Genomic DNA, 19,322 nt, shown 5'->3' with positions numbered 1-19,322 from the left:
TAATGGGAACACATTTAGAAATTCATGTGCTCTAAAGTCCAGTGGGCCCCCAACTTGGTTGCACTTCAGAACCCCTCAGGGGGACTGTTAAAGTGGATAATCTGTGGTCTGGGTCTGGGGTGGAGCCCAGGAATGTGCATTTGGGACATACTTCCTGAGGGATCCTGGAGCACCTGCAGCTTTCTGATCTGGGCCAGAGACAGGATGGGACTTGCTCAAGGCCTCACGATGAGTTGGGGACCAAACTGAAACTAAAAGCCAGTTCCTCCCGCCCCCTTCTGGCCTGGCTCTTTCCTCCTACTCTTCAGCTCTCCACCCACCCTCCACCCCCACCTGCAGCAACCTAAAGGGATGAAGCCTGGAAGGAGGATTGTGACATCCAGTGATGCTGCTGGCAGCTGGTAACATTTACAGTGCCGTGCTGGGCATTTTACATGGCTTTTCCATTTAATTGCAGTAGAAAAGGGGACATTCTCCACAGGGACACAACCCACTGGCGCATTTGAGGATCAGGCTATAGATTTTAATGTATCCCTAGAAAGAGGAAGCCATGACTGAGGGGCAGAGGGTGCTGGAGAAGCGAATTTGAAGTCATGCCAGGAGTGCACTTAACATTCCACGGTAGCATATGCCCTCCAGGCGAGGGTTGGCTGGTAGCTCAGTGACCTGGAGACAGGGCAGGCTGGTGGGAGAGAAGTGCACATGCCTTCCCACAAGGTGGGCGTACGCGTGCTGCATGTGCATTGGTGCCAGTGGGCCACCCGAGACCCTGTATGTCACGCTTGCATGCCTGCAGGTACACAGTGCATACACATTCACGTGTGTGGGGTCTGCACACATGATGCTCCGTAGTGCAGGTGTGAAGCAAGCGGAACATTTCTGTGTTGGTGTGCGTGCAGAGGAGGAGGTGCTGCTGCTGCAGGCTAGGCTCTCGCCAGCATTAAGAAGCTATTGAGGATGTGTGTATGTTGTCGGGTGTGTATGTGTGTGCACGCCCACATGTGTGCGTATACATGCGTGCACAAATGGCTGCAATGCACGGGATCCCTAAGATCCTGAAGGGCAGCGGTAGAAGGGCCATTAGAGAACTTGGTTCCTTCATCCGTGTCCCACCTCCACATCATGTGCCCCATCCCCAGGCCTGCCAGGTACGAGGCTGCCTCAGGACCTTCACACAGCTGTTCCCTCTGCCTGGTCTCTCTTCCTAGACATGCACGGGCCTCACTCCCTCACCTTCTTCACCTATTTACTCAGGTGTGACTTCTCAGAGACTTTGATTACTGTGTTTACCTTTGCAGACCACCCCCCACACCCCATGCAGTCAGTATATGTCCTGTCCCTGTTTCATCTCTTTTCTATGACATTTACCTTCTGGCCTGCTGGTATAGTTACTCATCTATTTATTATCTTGCTCCCCTGCCAGAATGCAAGCAGGGATCTTTGTTACTCGGTCATGGCTGTGAACAGGCCTGGCTCTTGGTTGGTGTGCAACAAATATCGGGTGAATGAAGGAGTCCGTGCACCACCTATACTTATTTCCTGTCTAACTTTCACTACCGAAATATCTACTTTTACCTCTCCCTAAGCAGTAATATGCCTTTCACAGGTTTGATGTGTTCATCATACTCCTTTGCAAGTACACATGTGAAATTCACCTATTAGGATTTTGGGTATCAGGGTACCACTTAGATCCTTGGGCTTCCACTGGAGGTTTGGGGGCACCATACTCTAGGAATCACTGCTCTGGTCCAGTCCCTTCTTTGAACACACGGACAAACTGAAGCCCAAAGAGGGTCAGGAACTGGTCCAATGTTTCACCCAAATTGTGACAGGACAGGTACTGGGTTCAAATCTCTTGGCCTCTAGTCTTTGGTTCTTGCAGTTTGAGGGACCAGGGATGGGCGGGGCTGGGTGATCCAACTTCTACTCTGGCAGCAGACTCCTCCTTCTGGAGGGGAGCCAGACAGGCCTGGTAATTGGTGAATGGCATAAAGGACTTGGCAGGGTCAGCAGCCTCCAGCACGCCCAGGGCCATGATGTCCTCTTGGCTGCAGGGCTGTGCACCGTGGCTGCACCTTCCCTCCTAGGAGTCTTGGACCTGGGGGCCTCCCCGAGGGGCCTGGGCACTCATATCTAGCAAGGGCCAGACCTGGGATTCAAACCTGCTTCTCTCTGCTATAGCACATTGGCTAGAGATTGACACCGGGGTGCCCTTGCAGAGAGGATGCTGGACGGCGGGGGTACTAAGAATGAGGGGAACTTGGGCTGTGCTCGACTGTGAGCAGAAGAGCCACACCAGCCTCAGAGATGGCCAGAGAAGGGAAGAAGACAGATAAACATCCTGAGCCCAGCAGAGTTATGCAGAGGTGGGTTTGTGCAAACTGCTAAAGTTAAATCCCCCTCAGGCATGTACAGTACTTTATACTGTAGGAATCATTTCTGCATCTCATTTACGCAGCAGTGACTCTGCAAAGCAGATATTATCATCCTTGTGTCACTGATGAGGAAGTCGAGACCCAGAGAGGTGAGGTGCTTTACCAAAGGTAGCCCTCAAGTAGCACAGGATGCCTTGTTGAACAGGGCGTGGGAGGAGAATGGGCCGCGCCTCTGGCTGGACTTGGTAAAGAAAGGCTTTCTGGGAAGGGCAGCCTGGCTGAGCGGATGTGGGAGTGGAGACCGCATACCACTCACTGGCCAGATAACCCTGGCAAATCCCAAAAACCTTGCTGAGCCTGTTTTCTCATCTGTCAAATGGGTATAATGGCCCCCCAGGCCACAGCTTGTGAAGAGAAAATGAAATAACATAATAATGTAATGATAACACTTAAACCAAATGCCTGGAATATAAGAAGTGTCCAATAAACAGCAGTCTGATAAAAGTGGAGTGTGTCTCACCGGACAGGTTTGCCCTCCGCAGTCACCTGCCCTGACCAAGGGATTCCCAGAGCCTTCTTTGGCAGATGTGCATCTAGCCTGAGACCTGAGAGTTGGCATGGCTCAGGGAACTGCCAGGGGAGGCAGGTGAGCAAGCCTCCAGGGACAGGAGGTCCCAGGGTCAGGCGGCCTCCGGGGATAGGCAGCCTCCGGGGACAGGCGGCCTCCAGGGACAGGCGGCCTCCGGGGTCAGTGGGCCTCCAGGGACAGGCGGCCTCAGGGGACAGGCGGCCTCCAGAATCAGGCAGCCTCCGGGGTCAGGCGGCTTCCAAGGACAGGCGGCCTCCGCGGTCAGCGGCCTCCGGGGACAGGCGGCCTCCGGGGTCAGTGGGCCTCCAGGGACAGGCGGCCTCAGGGGACTGGCGGCCTCGGGGTCAGGTGGCCTCTGGGGACAGGTGGCCTCCGGGGACAGGCGGCCTCCAGGGACAGGCGGCCTCCGTGACTAGGCGGCCTGGGGGGGTCAGGCGGCCTGGGGGGACAGGCCACGGGTGCACGGGGTCCACGCTGGTGGCGGCTGCAGGCGCCCAGGCTCCCTGCGCTGTTGCCGAGCGGCCCGGAGTGGCCGTCATTATCATTCCTGCTGCGTTCTTTCTCCGGGGCTATTTATTTTTCTGTGAGGAAGGAATGTGGGGAATTTACCGCAGGGCGCTGGCCTTCACTCTCGCTGCAGCGGCCTCTTCTGTAAGAGGGAAGCAGCCCAGACAGCCGGCTGAGGAGGCCGAGGCGAGGCCCAGGCGGAGGAGGGTCCCGGCCCAATCCGGGTCGAATCCGGGGCCAGGGCGGTGGGGCGGTTATGTAACCCACCGGAGGCCCCGCGCAGGTACCACGTAATGCACGCAGCTCCCGTGGAACTCTCCCCGGATCACCCCCTTCACTCTCAGGCTCTGCACAAGCCCCTCGGCTCTGTTGCTCTCAAAGGTGCCTTTCTCTCCAGCTGGTCTTGATTTGGGGTAGGGGTGGTGGAGGGGCAAGGGGTGGGGATTGTCCTGAGCCTTCCTCTGGCCTCTGCTGGGCTGGCCTTGTGGCTTAGAATGCCTCTACAGGTCCGCCTTTTCAAGACCTAGGGCATATGCCACCTCTTCCGGGAAGCCTTCCAGGATTCCTTTGTCCGAATTAGTCTCTTTTGGGCTCTTTATTCTCTCAGCATTTAATGGAATATTCTGCCTCTTAGGTCTATCACTGCCACTTGAGGCCTCATCTCCCTTGTCACCCACAAACATGTTGCTCCTTCCCTCCTTCCTTCTCTCCACTTCTTCCAGGAAGTACCCTGTAGATGTCTGATCTAGAATCTAGATGAATATGACACCTAGACAAATCCAGAAGTTGTCTCCCGGGACAAATGGCAGGGCAAACTGTGAAGGTGGATTTGGATCATGGGAGGCTCCCTTCAGTCATTTATTTCTTCAACACTTACTGAACTCCCGAGTCACGGCCTCTGCTGAGTGTGGGGGCATTTAGAGAGGATGACACCTGCTCTGGCCCCAGCTTGCTACAGGGCCAAGAGAAAGGGCTGCATCTTTGCGGAGGGCCCAGCGTGCCAGGCCCTAAGCTGGGTGCTGGAGACGCAGAGAGGGACTAGGCCCACGCACACCCCTGGCAGAGGCAGTTTAGGGAAACCGTCTCTCGGCCCTGGCTCACCACCTTTTGTCTCCTGGATTAAACATGTCTGGAAGGGCAGGGTGTGGCAGTCCTTTCTGTCCCGAGGCTCCCAGGGCTGGGGTGATGGAGGCTGGTGTGACAGGAGAGGACGGGGCTGGGCAGGCCTGGCTTACCAGGGCTGTTCTGGGAAGTGGGGGCCTGAGGCTGAGCATGGTTCTCCATGAACCAGTCCTTTCCAGTTGGCCATGCACCTGGGACTGAGCCTGCCTCTCTCCGGGTCACCATATTCAAGTCCCTGAAAACGACCATACAGCAGAGGTCTAGCAACGAGCAGTGCTTGTGGCCTAAAGGATAGCTGTCAGCTAAAGCCCCTGCCGACTGGAGAACCCAGAACCCAATCCTTTGGTTTCCCCCCATCCCACCCACCCTGCCCTGCCTGATGCCAGCCCACTTCCAGTAGAGAGATACCAGGAGTTGGGCCAGGTCTGCTTCCCCTCAGGCCTTGGTCCTAAGCTTTCTCAACTTGTCATTTCCTCTGACCCCTTCTGCCCTGAGGCCCCTGGGCCAGCTTGAGCGGGAGTGGAGCACTGATCTTGGGAGTCCAGATGGATTGATGAGGGCTTCCTGGAGGAAGTGGCAGTTGGGCTGGGCCTGGAACAGTGGATGGGGAAAATGAGCTCTTCAGAAGGAGAGGCCCAGGCCTGGAATCAGACTCCCAGATCCAGCTCTGCTCTGCCTGCCGCTTGCTGGCTGTGAAGTCTGGGGTGAGCTCTCTAAATCTGTGAGTCTCTTTTTCCTCCACAGAGGTCAGGGAGCCTCTCTCATGAGTTGCGGTGAGGTTTCGATGAGAAAATACATGCTAACCCCTTAGCTCAGCAGTAGCTGGGACTCCTCACATGTTGGCTGCTGTCATCCTCATTGACTTCATTGTTATTCTGCAAGCACGCGTGGAAGGTGTGGGGGATGGGGGGAGGGGGACACAGAGATGAAGCCTTTGAGGCCCCTGCCCTGGAGGCTTCTGTAGTCTGCAGGGAGGTGGGAATGGGGGATAAGACCGAGACTGTGATTGCTGTAGAGCAAGACCTTGGGAGGAGGCAGTGTGGCCGGTGTGATGGGCCCTGGCCTGGGCGCTGGGCCACCCTGTTTGAATTCCAACCCTGCCTCTACCTGGCTGTGCCACATCGAGCAGGTCACCTCACCCCTCTGAGCCCATGGAGACGAAGGTACTGCTGACCTCAAGGGTTGCTATAAATGAAGCAAGGACCTGGCAGGTGGTGAGCACGCCCCGAAGGGTAATTCTCACTCATGTGAATAATATGCAGAGTGATGAGGTTATGATGAAGTGGCGCAGAGAAAACATTGGTGGACCAGGCGAGGCCTTTCGGAGGGAGCGGCGGCATGTGAGCAAGGTGGGAAGGCTGGGGCAGGTAGAAAGGATGTGAGACAGAGAAGGTTCCAGGTAGAGGGGTCGGGTGCAAAGCACACTCGGGAGGCGGGAACTCACAGGGCGCCGATGGGAAGCAAGAGCCATTGGATCTTCTCTGGCCGCTGCTGAGGGCACAGGGAGCAGGTTAGCAAGCTCTCAGGCGAGCCCCGGTGTCAGGGGCCCTGAATGCCAGGATGAGGACTTGCTGTTCGATCCTTCACATCCTGGGGAGGCAGGAGAGAGAAGTGAGCGAAGCCAGGCAGAGGGAGATGAATCTGGCAGCACGGGGCGGGTAGATTGGCGGAGGAGAGACTGGGGGCGGAGAGGCCATTTAAAAAGCTGTTGCAAAATCGCTTTTCCTGATAAAGAGCTGGGCTGAGTCATCTGTGGAGGAGAGAAGTCACATCCAGCTCCTCCGTTGCCTTCGAAGTGGGATTTTCCTCTCTTTGTCAGCGAGGCAATTGGCTGCCTTTCCCCGGAGGCTTTGAGAACCGAGGCCGGCTCAGCATCCAGGGGGAAGCTGGGCTGCAGGAAGGAGCCAGCTGGAGTGAGTAAGATGAGCACTCGGAGGTGCCTTTGTGCTTTGGGGTGTGTGACTTAGGGCCTCTGGCATCCCTCTCTGGTCTCAGTTCCCCTCCGGGCCTCAAGAGAAGAGGCCTGTGGTGGCTTCTGACAGCCTGTTAGCAAGGCTGGAGCTAGGTCTGGGGCTCACCATTTCTGTTCTTAGGCATCTCCCATGTTCTGGCAGTCCTCCTCACCTTAGTATGAATTATTCTCCTCCTGAGAGGAAGGCTGGCAGCCTGCCGAGATTCAGTCAGGTTGCACTCCCTGGGACTTGGCGTGGATGGAGAACTCCCTAGGGAATAGAGGCTGTGTCATTTCCTCCTTTTCCAGCCTAGAGGATGGGGGGCAGGGGCTGGCAAGGCGGCCAGGCCATTACTCAGGCCCAGTTCATCTTCCTGCCTCCAGCCAGGCCAGAGGTTGTGCACCGGGCAGCCATTGGTTCCTTCCTGACCCCGGCAGGGGGGCAGTTTACCCAGCCTGTTTACCTGTCCCATTGCCAAGACTCCCGGGCGGCCACAATGGGCTGCCTCCAGCCAGTCTCTATTCCCACCTCTGGCTCCCTGTCCCACTCCACCCTACGTGGGGCCTGGGTACTCCCATTGACGGCAGCCGTGTGAAGAAGCATTTCCTTGAATTCTCTCCCTGTCCTGACCTTCTGCTCTGGCCTCCTTTCCCCTGCCCCACCTCCTTCCTTCAGATCCTCTGTCCAGACTGGCCTGATGGTCTGGCAACTGCCTGCAGAGGTGATAGGGGTGGGAGAAAGGGCTTATCCCTGCCAAAGCACAACTGGAACTTAAGTCTCCTGACTCCCTATACCAGTCTCTGTCCACTCATACCAGTCTCTGTCCACTCAGAGCCTGTTATCGGGAGGTCCTTCATCTCCTAGCAGTCATTTATACCTTAGTAAGAATTAGTTCTAGCAGCCCTTCTCCTGAGAGGAAGAAGGGTTGCATGAGTTGTCCTAGGCAGCTGGGGACATGGACTATGTGATGAGGAAACAGGCTGTTTTGCAGACCCTCATCCAAAAGCTCTGGAGCCTCCATTGGTGTCCCCTCCCTCCACAGCCTGGGTCTAGAAGGCAGAATGGTTAAGAAATGAGACTCAGCAACTAGACTTTGAGTTTGGAATCCCAGCTCTGCTACTTACAACATGTATGGCCTTGGACAGGTCTCTCTGAGCTCCAGTTTCATCTGCAAACTGGGGAGAATAATAGGGTTGACCTCTTGGAGTTGGGGGGAGAACTGAGTAGAGTGTGCAGCGCAGCCCCTGGGTGGCAGTGGGGGCTGCGTGGTTGCAGCAGCCATTGTAGTCATCATTCTGACAGCTGACAGCTGCACTTGGGGCTTCTCCCCCACACCCCCCTCTGAGGGAGTTAGCCCTGTTGGACCCCTTTCTCCTGACCCCGGGCAGCTCTTCCTTCTGTCTGCCCTCACCCCTTCCTCTGCTGAAGGCCTGTCTTCAGAGCTCCCGACCCATTGTCCAGGGTGGGTCACTCAAGGGCCAGCACCCCACCCCCCTGAGAAGAGGGGGCATCACGGCTTACACAGGCACAGGCTGCAGCCATGCAGGTGGGGGGCTCGGGAGGCACCTGGCCCCTGCGGCCCTCGGCCACCTCCTGCTTCTTTGGCGGCAGGGAGCACCATCCGGCTCCTGGCTGGCCGGGACATGGCCAGGGGCAACCATTCCTGAGTCTGGGGGATGTTGCGTGGAACTGCCGCCCCTGGTGCCCTGCAGTGCGGGACTCTGGGGTGCCTGTGGCCAGCCCGGCCCCCCTTCTCCCAGCTTTGTTTGTGCAGGGTGGCAGAAATCGGCTGGATCGCTGGCAGGGTCTTGTCCAAGCCTCCTGCCGGATTCCTTTTCCGTGGAGTCACTGCAGGCGGGGGGTGGGGGCACAGGAGCTCCCTCAGAGGCAGGGCTCTCTCACCCCTTGGCCTTTTCAGCTGCCCTCCTCTAGTCCCAGAACAGCAGTGGGGGGAAGTTCCAAGCCCGCTGGGGGTCAGCAGACAGGGTACTGGCCCGGGGCCTACTCTGCGATCCTCTCCCTCTCTGAGCCTCCAGGCCTGCTTAACCCAGAGGCCCTTCATGCTTTGACATTTTGAGTATTTTCTAAACCCTTGGCCTTTAGAACCAGTCTGGGGATAGGATGGAAGCAGAGAAGCAAGGGAAAAACAGGCAAGTGCAGGGGACATTGGGAAGTCTGGATTTTTCAAACACTGAAGCACTTTCTGTGAGCCCCACGCTGTGGGGACGCGCTAGCCACAAAGCTTGGTGCTCTCTGGAGTCATGTAGAGCCAGGGACGAGTCAGCTCTGTACTTTCTGGCTCTGTGACCTTGGGCAACTCACTTTACCACTCTGAACCTGGTTTTCTCATCACTGAAAAATAGACAATAGGGACGCCCGGGTGGCTCAGTAGCTGAGCACCTGCCTTTGGCTCAGGGCGTGATCCCGGGGTCCTGGGATCGAGTTCCGCATCAGGCTCCCCACAGGGAACCTGCTTCTCCCTCTGCCTATGTCTCTGCCTCGCTCTCTGTGTCTCTCATGAATAAATAAATAAAATCAATTTAAAAAAATAAAAAATAAAAAAAATAAAAGTAGATAATAATGGTTCATGCTTCATAGCATTGTTGTGGAAATGAAATAAGATAATATGTATAATCGATGTTAGCAGTTGTGTCATAAGAAACACCCGTGAGACTATGGATGTGTATCCTGACCGTGTCCCATGGGGATGTGATTTGTGTCTGTGAATCTCTGCAGGGCTCTCAGGTTGGAAAGAAAAAGAAATTTTTTTCATCTATGTGGCAGTAGAGGTTGGGGGTGAATGTAAGGTGTGACTTTATAGCTAAAGAGCCTTTGTTAGTGGGACGCAGCCTCTTAGGGCACTGAGCTCCCTGTCAGTGGCGTGTGTAAGCAGAGGCTTGTAACTCAGGGGCATGGTCTTAGCGTCACAGGAATTATGTGGGCAGTTGGGCCCAGGGACAGCCATTGTCGAGACTCTAAGGTTCTGGGGCTTGGGGCAGTAATCCCTGCCTCTCCAACAGCACTGACATCCCCTGCTATGTGACCTTAAGAGAATCTCCTTTGCCAGAAGAAGCTCTGACCCCTTCCAAGGAGCAGAGAAGGGTTACCACCGAGCAGCTCCTCCCCTGTCCACTGGGCTTGATGACAATGAGTGCTGCTGACATTCATGACCTCATTACAGCCTCTCAACCCTAACGTCAGTACTTTTATCACTTCTTCTCAGTTAAGGAAACTGGCTCCCAGAGGTGTGGTAACTTGCCAAGGTCACACAAGTAGCACATGGCAGAGCCCGGATTTGGGCCAGGAGTCCTGGTTTCACAGCAGAGCAGAGGAGGCGAACATTGTATGAGCCCAGCAACCTCTCAGGGGCCCCTGTGTGGCTGGCTTGCCCCTATCTAAGACCCCACCCCAGGGCAGTGGCCTGGCCAAACCCGCAAATCCTTCATCTTTTATAGATGGGGTGATCTAAGTAGCAGAGGAGCCCTACTAAGAGGGAGCAAGTGTCAGGGTGCACAAGGCAGGCTCTTCTGGACAGGTGGGCACGGGTGTGTGTGGGTGGGGAGCCAGATCCTGATGGGAGGCAGGGAGAAGGAGGTGGAGACCAGACAGCTGCTGCTCTGACCCTGGGGTGACTCTCTGGACCTCAGTTTCCTCATCTATACAATGGGGGTGATGATCAAAGAGCTCCTCTGTAAGGACCCTTCTGGTGCTGGGAGTCCATGAATTCTGAGCCTCGCTGGCAGGGTGCCTGGAAAGACTGTCCCTGGAGACCCATTCAGCATGTCATGGCCAGCGCTAATGAGGGCATGGTAGGAGGGAGGGCAGGGTCAGATTCCTCAAGAACTAATTAGCTTCCCACAGTAGGGAGGGGCGGGGGGAGGATGACAGACAGAAGAATTTTTCCAGCCACCGACTGTTAACCATGCCCACAGGCTATCTCATCCATCTGTCCACTGGCCCATTTGTTCATTCATTGTTCAATAAGCATATATTGAGCACCAATGTGTGCCAGCCGGGCGCTGGGGGTATAGAGAGAAATGGTTGCTGACTGTGAACGTAGTGAACGTACAGATGAACAGGGGTCTGACCCCAGCTTGATCACCCATCTCGGGTCCCAGACTCCAGCCTTAGACAGAACCTGCCCCACCCCCCACCCCATGACTGTGTCCCGTACATCCCAAAGGGACCTTCTGGAACAAGCAGGCAGCTTGAGCATGGGTTGTGAACCCAGCGAGAACTGGGTTTGACTCCAGCTTTGCAGCCCTTTGCTGTGTGACTATGGCTGAGCTGAGTTCCTTACAAAGCCTCTGGACCTCATTTTCCACTTCTGTAAAACAGGGGCAAGTAATGTTTGTCTCCTACCAATATCCTTGTGAGGACAAGATAAAGTAATGCCACGTGCTAGTAGAGTCGCTGCAGAAATTAGTCCAATGTCTTACTCTCATGATATTAAAATATGAGGAGTTTAAAAATGATTATTTAAATAAAAGCAAGAAAGTAGTAGTAGTCATAGCAGAAAAAATAAATAAATAAATAAATAAATAAATAAATAAATAAATAAATAAATAAATAAATAAAAGCAAGAAGAAACTGGTCGCAGTTGTTACTGATTTGCAGTGTGGGTTCTCAGGGGTGGAGGGACATTTTTTTTACTGAATTCTTTGTGGGTTTTAAATTTTTTTAAAGTTTTAGACCATGTGAATGCATTACCTACTCTAAAAAGAGGAAGTGTTAGTGTCATCAAATGATTGAAAGTGTAAAGTCCCCTAAGACAGGCCCATAGAAAATCTCCTGGGGGGTTTGTTCATGCATTCAGTAATGCCTACTGAGTGCCCACTTTATGCCAGGCACTATTCTAGGGGCCAGGGACAGAATGATGACCAGGTCAAACAAGGTCATTGCCCCCTTAGCGCTTACATTCTAGGTGGGGCGACTGATGATAAACAAGGAAATGATAATCGCAAATTATGGTGAATGTCATGAAGAAAATAAAGCAAAGAGACGGGATAGGAGAGGGGAGGACTCATTATAGAAGAAGACCCTTCCAGAGAGGGAACATTCAAGCGAGTCCCATGTGGCAAGAAGGAACCAACATGGAATACCACCTGGGAAAAGATCATTCCAAGCAGAGAAAAGAGCAAGTGCAAAGGTCCTGGGGCAGGAACAAACTCGGCATTTTCAAGGAATTGAGAGAATGCCAGCAGGGCAGAGCCTAGTGAGTGCAGAAGGGTGGTAGGGGATGAGTCAGGGCTGTAGCGGGTACTGCTAGGGTGAGATGTTCTTGCTGAGTGCAGTATCAACAACCTTCAGAGGGAAGCCAAATGAGGGTCAGGTTCATCCCGAAAGGGTAATCGGGAGGTTTTACACAGGCGGTGGCATTTGAGTTGGGCCACGATTGTTGGGTCAGGGATCTTTATGAGGAGAGGGGATTCCAGGAAACAGTGAGTAAAGATCAAATTCCAGAGGAAAAGATCATCAGTAGGAGGGACACAGTGGCCATCTGTCTGTCTGTCTCTGTACCCCCGTGGCTCTACATTCCCACTCGCTAACTGGACCTCTGTCCTTCTCTACAGCGTTGGGCCAGAGCACTAGCCTCACCGAGAGAGATCTGAAAGAGGCCAAGGCCCGGAGTCAACAGATCGCTGCCCAGCTGACCACCCCTCCCAGCTCCAACTCCCGGGGCGTCCAGCTCTTCAACAGGCGCCGGCAGAGAGTGAACCAGTTCACCTCGGAGAACCAGGGCCTGAGGGGCCCCAAGCCCAGCCAGGAGTCCCTCAGAACGCCGCCTGCCAGCCCTGCAGGCTATGCCTCAGGGCTCTGCTTGAGTCCCCCCTCACTGCCTGAACCAGGCCCTCCAAGCAACCCCGACCTCCGGAGCCCTGACGCGGGGGTCCCTGCTCACAGCATGGAGGGATGCTCAGAGAAAGCCAACTTGCTGCGGCACCTGGAGAAGGTGGCCAGCGAGGAGGAAGAGGTCCCGCTGGTGGTTTATTTGAAGGAGAATGCAGCCCTGCTGACGGCCAATGGGCTGCACCTGTCCCAGAACCGAGAGGTCCAGCAGAGCCAACCAAGCCCGCCCACGACAGAGGCCCACAGCCCAGCTGCAGATGGCAACCAGAACCTGTCCTCACTCAGTGCCACCCTCACCACACCAGCTCCTAACAGCAACCACAGCCTGCCAGCTGCAGACATCAACCAGAACCCACCGGCGACTGTCACCCCGCAGAGCCTGCCGCTCTCAAACAGCCAGCAGCCCTCGGAGGCACAGCTCCCTCCCAATGGCACGGCGTCAGATTGCAAACCCAGCAGCCTGTGTTCCAGCGGGCAGCCCCCAGAGCCAGCTGCGGAGGTGAGATCCAGCACACTTCTGATTGATAAGGTGTCAGCTCCACCTACCACCACCAACACCTTCTCCAGAGAAACTACTCCCATCTCCGACTCTGGGACCCCAGCCCCGGATTTCATGTCCAGCTCCCTGCTCATCGATGTACAGCCCAGTGTCCCAGTGGTGCCAACAGAACAAGAGACGTCTGGGTGGGCAGCCACGCCCACGCCCACCAAGCTATACAGTGAGGTCCACTTCACACTGGCCAAGCCCCCATCAGTGGTCAACAGGACCGCCAGACCCTTCGGCATCCAGGCGCCGGGGAGCACCAGCCAGATGGAGCGGAGCCCCATGGTAGAGAGACGACATCTTGGGGAGAAGGCCTTGGCTTCCCAGCCCCCCATCGTGGCAGACAGGAGCCCTCGGCCACAGAGACACGTGATGTCCCACAGCCCCATGGTGGAAAGGAGGTCCGTGGCACAGCGAAGCCCTGCCTTGGAGAGACGCCCCTTGGGGAACTTCACTCCACCTCCCACCTATGCCGAGACCTTGTCCACGGCTCCCCTGGCTCCCCGGGTTAGGTCTCCCCCCTCCTACTCTGCCCTTTACCCCAGCTCCGACCCCAAGCCTTCTCATCTGAAGAGCCAGGCGGTTCCTGCCAGCAAGACGGGCATTTTGGAGGAGTCAATGGCCCGCAGGGGCAGCCGGAAATCCATGTTCACTTTCGTGGAGAAGCCCAAGGTGACCCCGAATCCAGACCTGCTGGACCTGGTACAGACGGCTGATGAGAAGCGGAGGCAGAGGGACCAGGGGGAGGCAGGCGTGGAGGAGGAGCCCTTCGCGCTGGGGGCTGAGGCCTCCAACTTCCAGCAGGAGTCAGCACCCCGGGACAGGGCCAGCCCCGCGGCGGCCGAGGAGATCCTCCCGGAGTGGGCCTCCTGCCTCAAGTCACCGCGCATCCAGGCCAAGCCGAAGCCCAAGCCCAACCAGAACCTGTCCGAGGCCTCCGGGAAGGGGGCCGAGCTCTATGCCCGCCGCCAGTCCCGGATGGAGAAGTATGTCATCGAGTCCTCGGGCCACACCGAACTGGCCCGCTGCCCTTCACCCACCATGTCCCTGCCTTCATCCTGGAAATATTCCACCAATGCTCCTGGCGGCTTCCGAGTGGCCTCCCGGAGCCCAGCCCGGACCCCGCCCGCCTCCCTCTACCACGGCTACCTGCCTGAGAATGGGGTCCTGCGCCCCGAGCCTACCAAGCAGCCGGCCTACCCGCTGCGGGCCTCGCTCTACGTCCTCTCGCCCATCAAGGAGCCTGTCAAGGCCTCGCCGAGAGCTGCCTCGCCCGCCAAGCCCAGCTCCCTGGACCTGGTGCCCAGCCTGCCCAAGGGGGCCCTCCCGGCGTCGCCCGCCCTGCCTCGGGCCTCCCGCTCCTCACCGGGCCTCTACACCTCTCCTGGCCAGGACGGCCTCCAGCCCACGGCCGTGAGCCCAACCTACAGCAGCGATATCTCCCCCGTGTCGCCCTCCAGGGCGTGGTCTCCCCGAGCCAAGCAGGCCCCCAGGCCTTCCTTCTCCACCCGGAATGCTGGGATCGAGGCTCAGGTGTGGAAGCCTTCCTTCTGCTTCAAGTAAAGGATCCCACAGGAATCCCACTACCTGGCAGGGCGCCCTCTCTGAGGGCGGGATGGAGAGCAGATGTGTCTGGAAGTGGCACAGAGCTGAGGGTCAGGAGTATGGGGACTCGGGGCTCAGAGGCTGATGCTGCCACCAGCTAGCTTTGTGACTTTGGGCAAGTCACCTCCGCTCTCTGGGCTACAGCTGCCACAAGGGTCATTAGACTCCATGTCTGAGGGATCTGCCGTCCGATACTGGGTCGAGGGGGAGGGTCATGGAGAGAGAATTCCCTTGGCAGGCCGAAATGAGGCTGGGGGGCTTCCTCGGGCCTTGGTGATCTGTAGGGATGCCAGCGTCTTGCTGGGGAATGGCCTAGAAGGGGGCCCCAAGATGGGCTTCTGAAGTCAACAGAGCCGGCCAGTGCCTCTGTGCAACCAGCCAGCCAAGGGTCCGCCTCCTCAGCTGCTCCAGTTCCTGGCATCCTTCTGCCTGTCGCTGGCTTCTTACCTGCACTGGTCTGTCTCCTCCACCTCTGCCTTCTGGACACCGTTTCCTCTCCGCTGCTTCAGAGAGCTTTGCCTCGGCCGCCACGTTCTCTCCTCTCGTGGGCTCTTCTGCTGGATGAGGACTTAGCCCACCACCGCTGTCTGATGCTTTCCTCCCTGCCCCTCTGCTTCCCTGCCTCCATGTCCTCTGCAGACACCTGGCTCCCCTTTAGGGACCAGACCTCCGTCCTGGTTCCACCCGGCTCGCCCTCCGTGTGCTGGGGCGTGCGAGGTCCCAGGGCGTCCCCGAGAGGAGGGGAGCCCTGTAGAAGGATGTGCAGGGTGTGCAGTGAGACGGGCCCCTGGCAGTCCATTGGCTAGCTGGCCTTCAACCTCAGCCAAGATCTGCCCAACTAAGAGCAGCTATCTCTATGCAGTGGAGGGGGCCGCAGGGAGAGAGGCTGGGAGGAGGGTCTGGTCCCATCTCAGCCTCCCCTTGCTGTGTGAGTCTGGCCAAGTCACCTTCCCTCTCTGGACGTGTTTTCTTATTTGTACAGTCAGTGCCCTTCCAGCCGTGACAGTCTGTGAGCATTGGGAGGAGAGGCTGGCGCTCTGGGAGAAAGGCCTTGTAAGTGATAAGACAGTCCCCTGGGAAGAGTGGGGGAGGAAACGGGCTGTTGCCATAGAACCGTTGGAGATGGAGATGTGAGGTCTGTGAGGACCTGGGAGGGTGTGGCTGGAGGCCAGGGGATCGGAAGCCTAGGCTGGTCCCGCGCAGGCTCAGGGTGGCCTGGGGACCGTGGAAGCATAGTAAGGGCTGGGCAGGAGCACAGCAGATTGGTGGGACGGAGGAGGAGCCCTTGAAGCTTTGAGGAGAAGGCCGGGGTTTCAGAGGTCTGGACTCTAACAGATGAATTCCATGTGAATCTTTGGGTTTCAGTGTCCCCTACAGTGAGGGTGCTGAGTCAGGTAGTGTGAGATTCTCACCACCTCTGACACATTTGATGCGATACGGTCCCCAAATCAGGCTTGGTGGGGTGGGGTGGGGGGAGAGAATACGGACGCAAGAGGCAGCATTCAGATGGAAGCCTCCCAAGGCTGGGGGCCGAGCACCACCCACTTTCTCTTCCCCAGCCCTATTTCTGGGCTCCCAGCGGGGCGAGGGGTGGTGGAGGCGGTGCCCATGCTGGGCTGAGCCTGCAGTTTTCGTGAGCTCTGGGCTCGTCTCCATGGGAACAGGGGGTGCCTTCCTAGTGAGTTCATTCTGCCCAGAACTTGGGGGCATGCGTGGGGGAGTCGTAAGTAAGCTCAGCTTCTTCATGCCAGGCCCCTCCCAGGACGGAGTGAAGCCCCTACCCCGACCCCTGATCCCTGATCCCTTCTACCCCTGAGGGCTAGCTAGCAACCGAAGAGCCCACCCTCCATCCTGCAGCTCCTGCGGCCAGGCTGGCCGAGCTCTTCCCCCAACTTTGTTTTCTCTCCTGTTCTCAATACACTCAGCCTCAAATCTGTCTCGCTTCTTTCTTTCTTCCGCGCTCTCTGGCTGGTGGTCTGGGCTCTCCCCTTCCTCCCTGATTCTGGCCCGGGGAGCGGGGTAGGACGACTCAGTTGCCATGTGTGAGCGTGTGGCGTGTCTCTGTGAGCTGTCTGCGACTGCTGTGTGTCCGGATCTGCCGTGGGTACAGAGGTGTGGTGGCTTGGAAGTGGGGGCTCCCCTCTCCTCCTTGGGTCAGCACTTAGGGAACCATAGTCCCATGAAAATCATTCTTCTGTTTTCTCCTTCATGCAGAGTTTGGCCCAAAAGGCTATAGGGTGTGGGGGAAACCCACAGCCCCTTACAGTCCAGGTGTGTTTGAATTCTTTAAAAGTGGAATGTAAATGCCTTTAGGCAGAGCATATACTTTCTGGTTCCCTCCGGCCCCCTCCCCCTCGCCCTGTTATCTAAATCGGGCAATTTCCCCTATTCATCGCCCCCTGGCTCCTGCAAATGGTTTCTGCCCCGGGTGGAGAGGAACAAACTGCCATCAAGAGTCAGAACTGGGGAAAAAAAAAAAAAAAAAAAAGAGTCAGAACTGGGTTGTCCCAGATCTGCACCTGACTCCCTGTGTGACCTCAGACAACCCCTTCTCCCCCGGGCCTCAGTTTCCCTTCCGTATGAGGAAGGGCTTGCAGTAGGTAGCCTGGGAGCCAGCTCTGGTCTCTGATAGTTCCTCTCTGACTGCTCAAGGCTTCACCCCACACACGTGCCCTGCAGTGGAACTGGTGCTGGGTTAAGTGGGCGCTGCCTTCTGAATTTGTACCCATGTGCATTTCCAGGGAGTTCTGGCTTACATAATACATCGAGAACTTTGTCAGAAAGTGAACGGCCCTGACTTCTCACAGCAGTTTTGTATTGTGCACCCCCACCTCCCCCATGTGCACACAGAGGCAGTACCGAGACATGGCAGTTCCGATGAGGTCAGGCTCTGGCCCACCTCCAAATGATGAGGAGCTGCTTACCACTGCCCAATATTGCAACCCCGGCTTGGAAAGTCCATTCTTTTACTCCTTCCCCCTCACGGGCCCTAACCTTCCCCTTGAGGCCACCAAAGGCAGAGGTGACCTGTAGAGATTTCAGACAGGTATCATAACTGCCCCTGCCCCAGCCCTTTTCCTGGCTGCAGAGCCCTGGTCCTTTTGCCCCCATGCTTGTTGGTGGGCTGGGATCGTGAACTCTGGGATCATTTCCCACAGTTGGGCTAACTGAAAGCTTCCTGGGAGGCGTCACAGGCAGAGCAGCTCCCAGTGTCTCTGGCTCACATATACGCAACTCTGACCCTGGGAGCCAAAGCGTTGGATCCTACGCTGAGTTTTAACTTTTCAAATGGATGATTGGGGTCTTGGATGTCCCCAGGAGATCCCCTCAGGGCCCCTCCAGTATTACCACCCCGTGAAAAATCTATCCGGACGACTGCACAACATTCCTTTTTAGGTTTAAGGGACCTCATTTTGAGTCAGCTAATCTAGGAGCTGCTGCATTGTGTGCAGAAAACACACTCTGTGACTTCCTTTTGATTGGGAGGAACCCGATTCTGATTGGATGAGAGGCTGACTGGCTTGGCTGTGGCTGATTACTGATTGGATGAAAGAATGGATCTCATGAATGGCTCTAGATTTTGATTGGGTAGAAGACACTGAATGGACTGGCTAGTTCTGGACTCAGGGGGATTGACTGCTGCTGAATTTGCATTGGATCGAAGGCTGAGTGCCCTGGTTTACTGCTGGAATCTGATTGGATGAAGAGGTGGTTTAGCAACTACAAGCAGGGCATGATCTTCAAGTCCTGCACTTTCTTTCATAGCAGTTCTCCCAAGTGCTTTAGCATGGTGTAGCCTTTGAGCAGGAGTAATCTCTCTCTCTCTCTCTCTCTCTCTCTCTCACACACACACACACACACATTCTGGTGGGGCAGGACACACCAGATAGTCATTTACACCTCTGAACTTCATTTTCATCCTTGTAAAATGGGTGTGATAATGCCAGCTACCTCATCAGCATGTTGTGAGGCTCTAATGAGAGACAAAGGATGACACTGCGACTCGTAGACTGGAAAGTCCCTAAACAGGTAGGAAACGGGTGCAGTAATGTTTAGCAGAGCAGTGCTTTATCACCTCAAAGATGTACAGCAACCTGGCTTCACCAAATCCGCACTCCCTACCCCATGCTGGCAAGAAGTCCAGCCAGGAGAGTGTGCTGCCTAGGGCAGAATGACCCCACTTCCTTTTGTGTTCCCATCTGTCAGTGGGAACTTCCTCTCTGTTCAGGGCATGGGAGGAAAAAAATTAGGAGGTGACCATGGCAACATGGCAAGAGGGTTGGGGCTGAGGGCCTTCCCTAAGTCCTTGACGATTTTCTGTTAAAACTTTTTTTTTTAAGATGTTATTTATTGGGCAGCCCCAGTGGCTCAGCGGTTTAGCGCTGCCTGCAGCCCTGATTGTGATCCTGGAGACCCAGGATCCAGTCCCACGTCGGGCTCCCTGCATGGAGCCTGCTTCTCCCTCTGCCTCTGTGTGTGTGTGTGTGTGTGTGTGTGTGTGTCTCATGAATAAATAAATTTAAAAAAAAAATTTTTTTAAGATGTTATTTATTTATTCATGAGACACACACACACACAGAGAGAAGCAGAGATACAGGCAGAGGGAGGAGCAGGCTCCATGCAGGGGGCCTGATGCAGGACTCGATCCCCGGACTCCAGGATCGTGCCCTGGGCCAAAGGCAGACGCTAAACCGCTGAGCCACCCAGGGATCCCCTAAAAATTTTAACATAGATAATACATCCATATGTATAAAAAAACGTAAACTAATATAAAAAGT

General features: G+C 55.9%; 1 protein-coding gene and 1 long non-coding RNA gene across 7 annotated transcripts in view; one reads left to right on the top strand and one right to left on the bottom strand.

The window, feature by feature from the left end:
- Positions 1–19,322, top strand: part of SYNPO (synaptopodin) — a 36,998-nt gene that overhangs the window by 14,270 nt on the left and 3,406 nt on the right. For 4 of the 6 annotated variants that reach the window (XM_077895886.1, XM_077895889.1, XM_077895887.1 and 1 more), the window contains exon 2: positions 12,119–14,472. In XM_077895886.1, the coding sequence (XP_077752012.1) occupies positions 12,119–14,472 (2,354 nt within the window). Of the gene's footprint in view, positions 1–6,326; positions 6,511–12,118; positions 14,473–19,322 lie in introns of those variants that run through there. The other 2 variants (XM_077895890.1, XM_077895891.1) reach the window with 2 other exon arrangements.
- On the bottom strand, positions 4,576–7,383 carry LOC144312808 (uncharacterized). The gene is made up of 2 exons (XR_013378438.1): positions 5,002–7,383; positions 4,576–4,828 (listed from the first exon to the last, which is right to left on the bottom strand). It is a non-coding gene; the product is annotated as an uncharacterized LOC144312808 (long non-coding RNA).

The sequence above is a fragment of the Canis aureus genome, chromosome 4, assembly GCF_053574225.1.
Source record: "Canis aureus isolate CA01 chromosome 4, VMU_Caureus_v.1.0, whole genome shotgun sequence".
NCBI lineage: Eukaryota > Metazoa > Chordata > Mammalia > Carnivora > Canidae > Canis > Canis aureus.
Note: the sequence above shows the minus strand (reverse complement) of the source record. Positions and strands in the feature narration are given on the sequence as shown.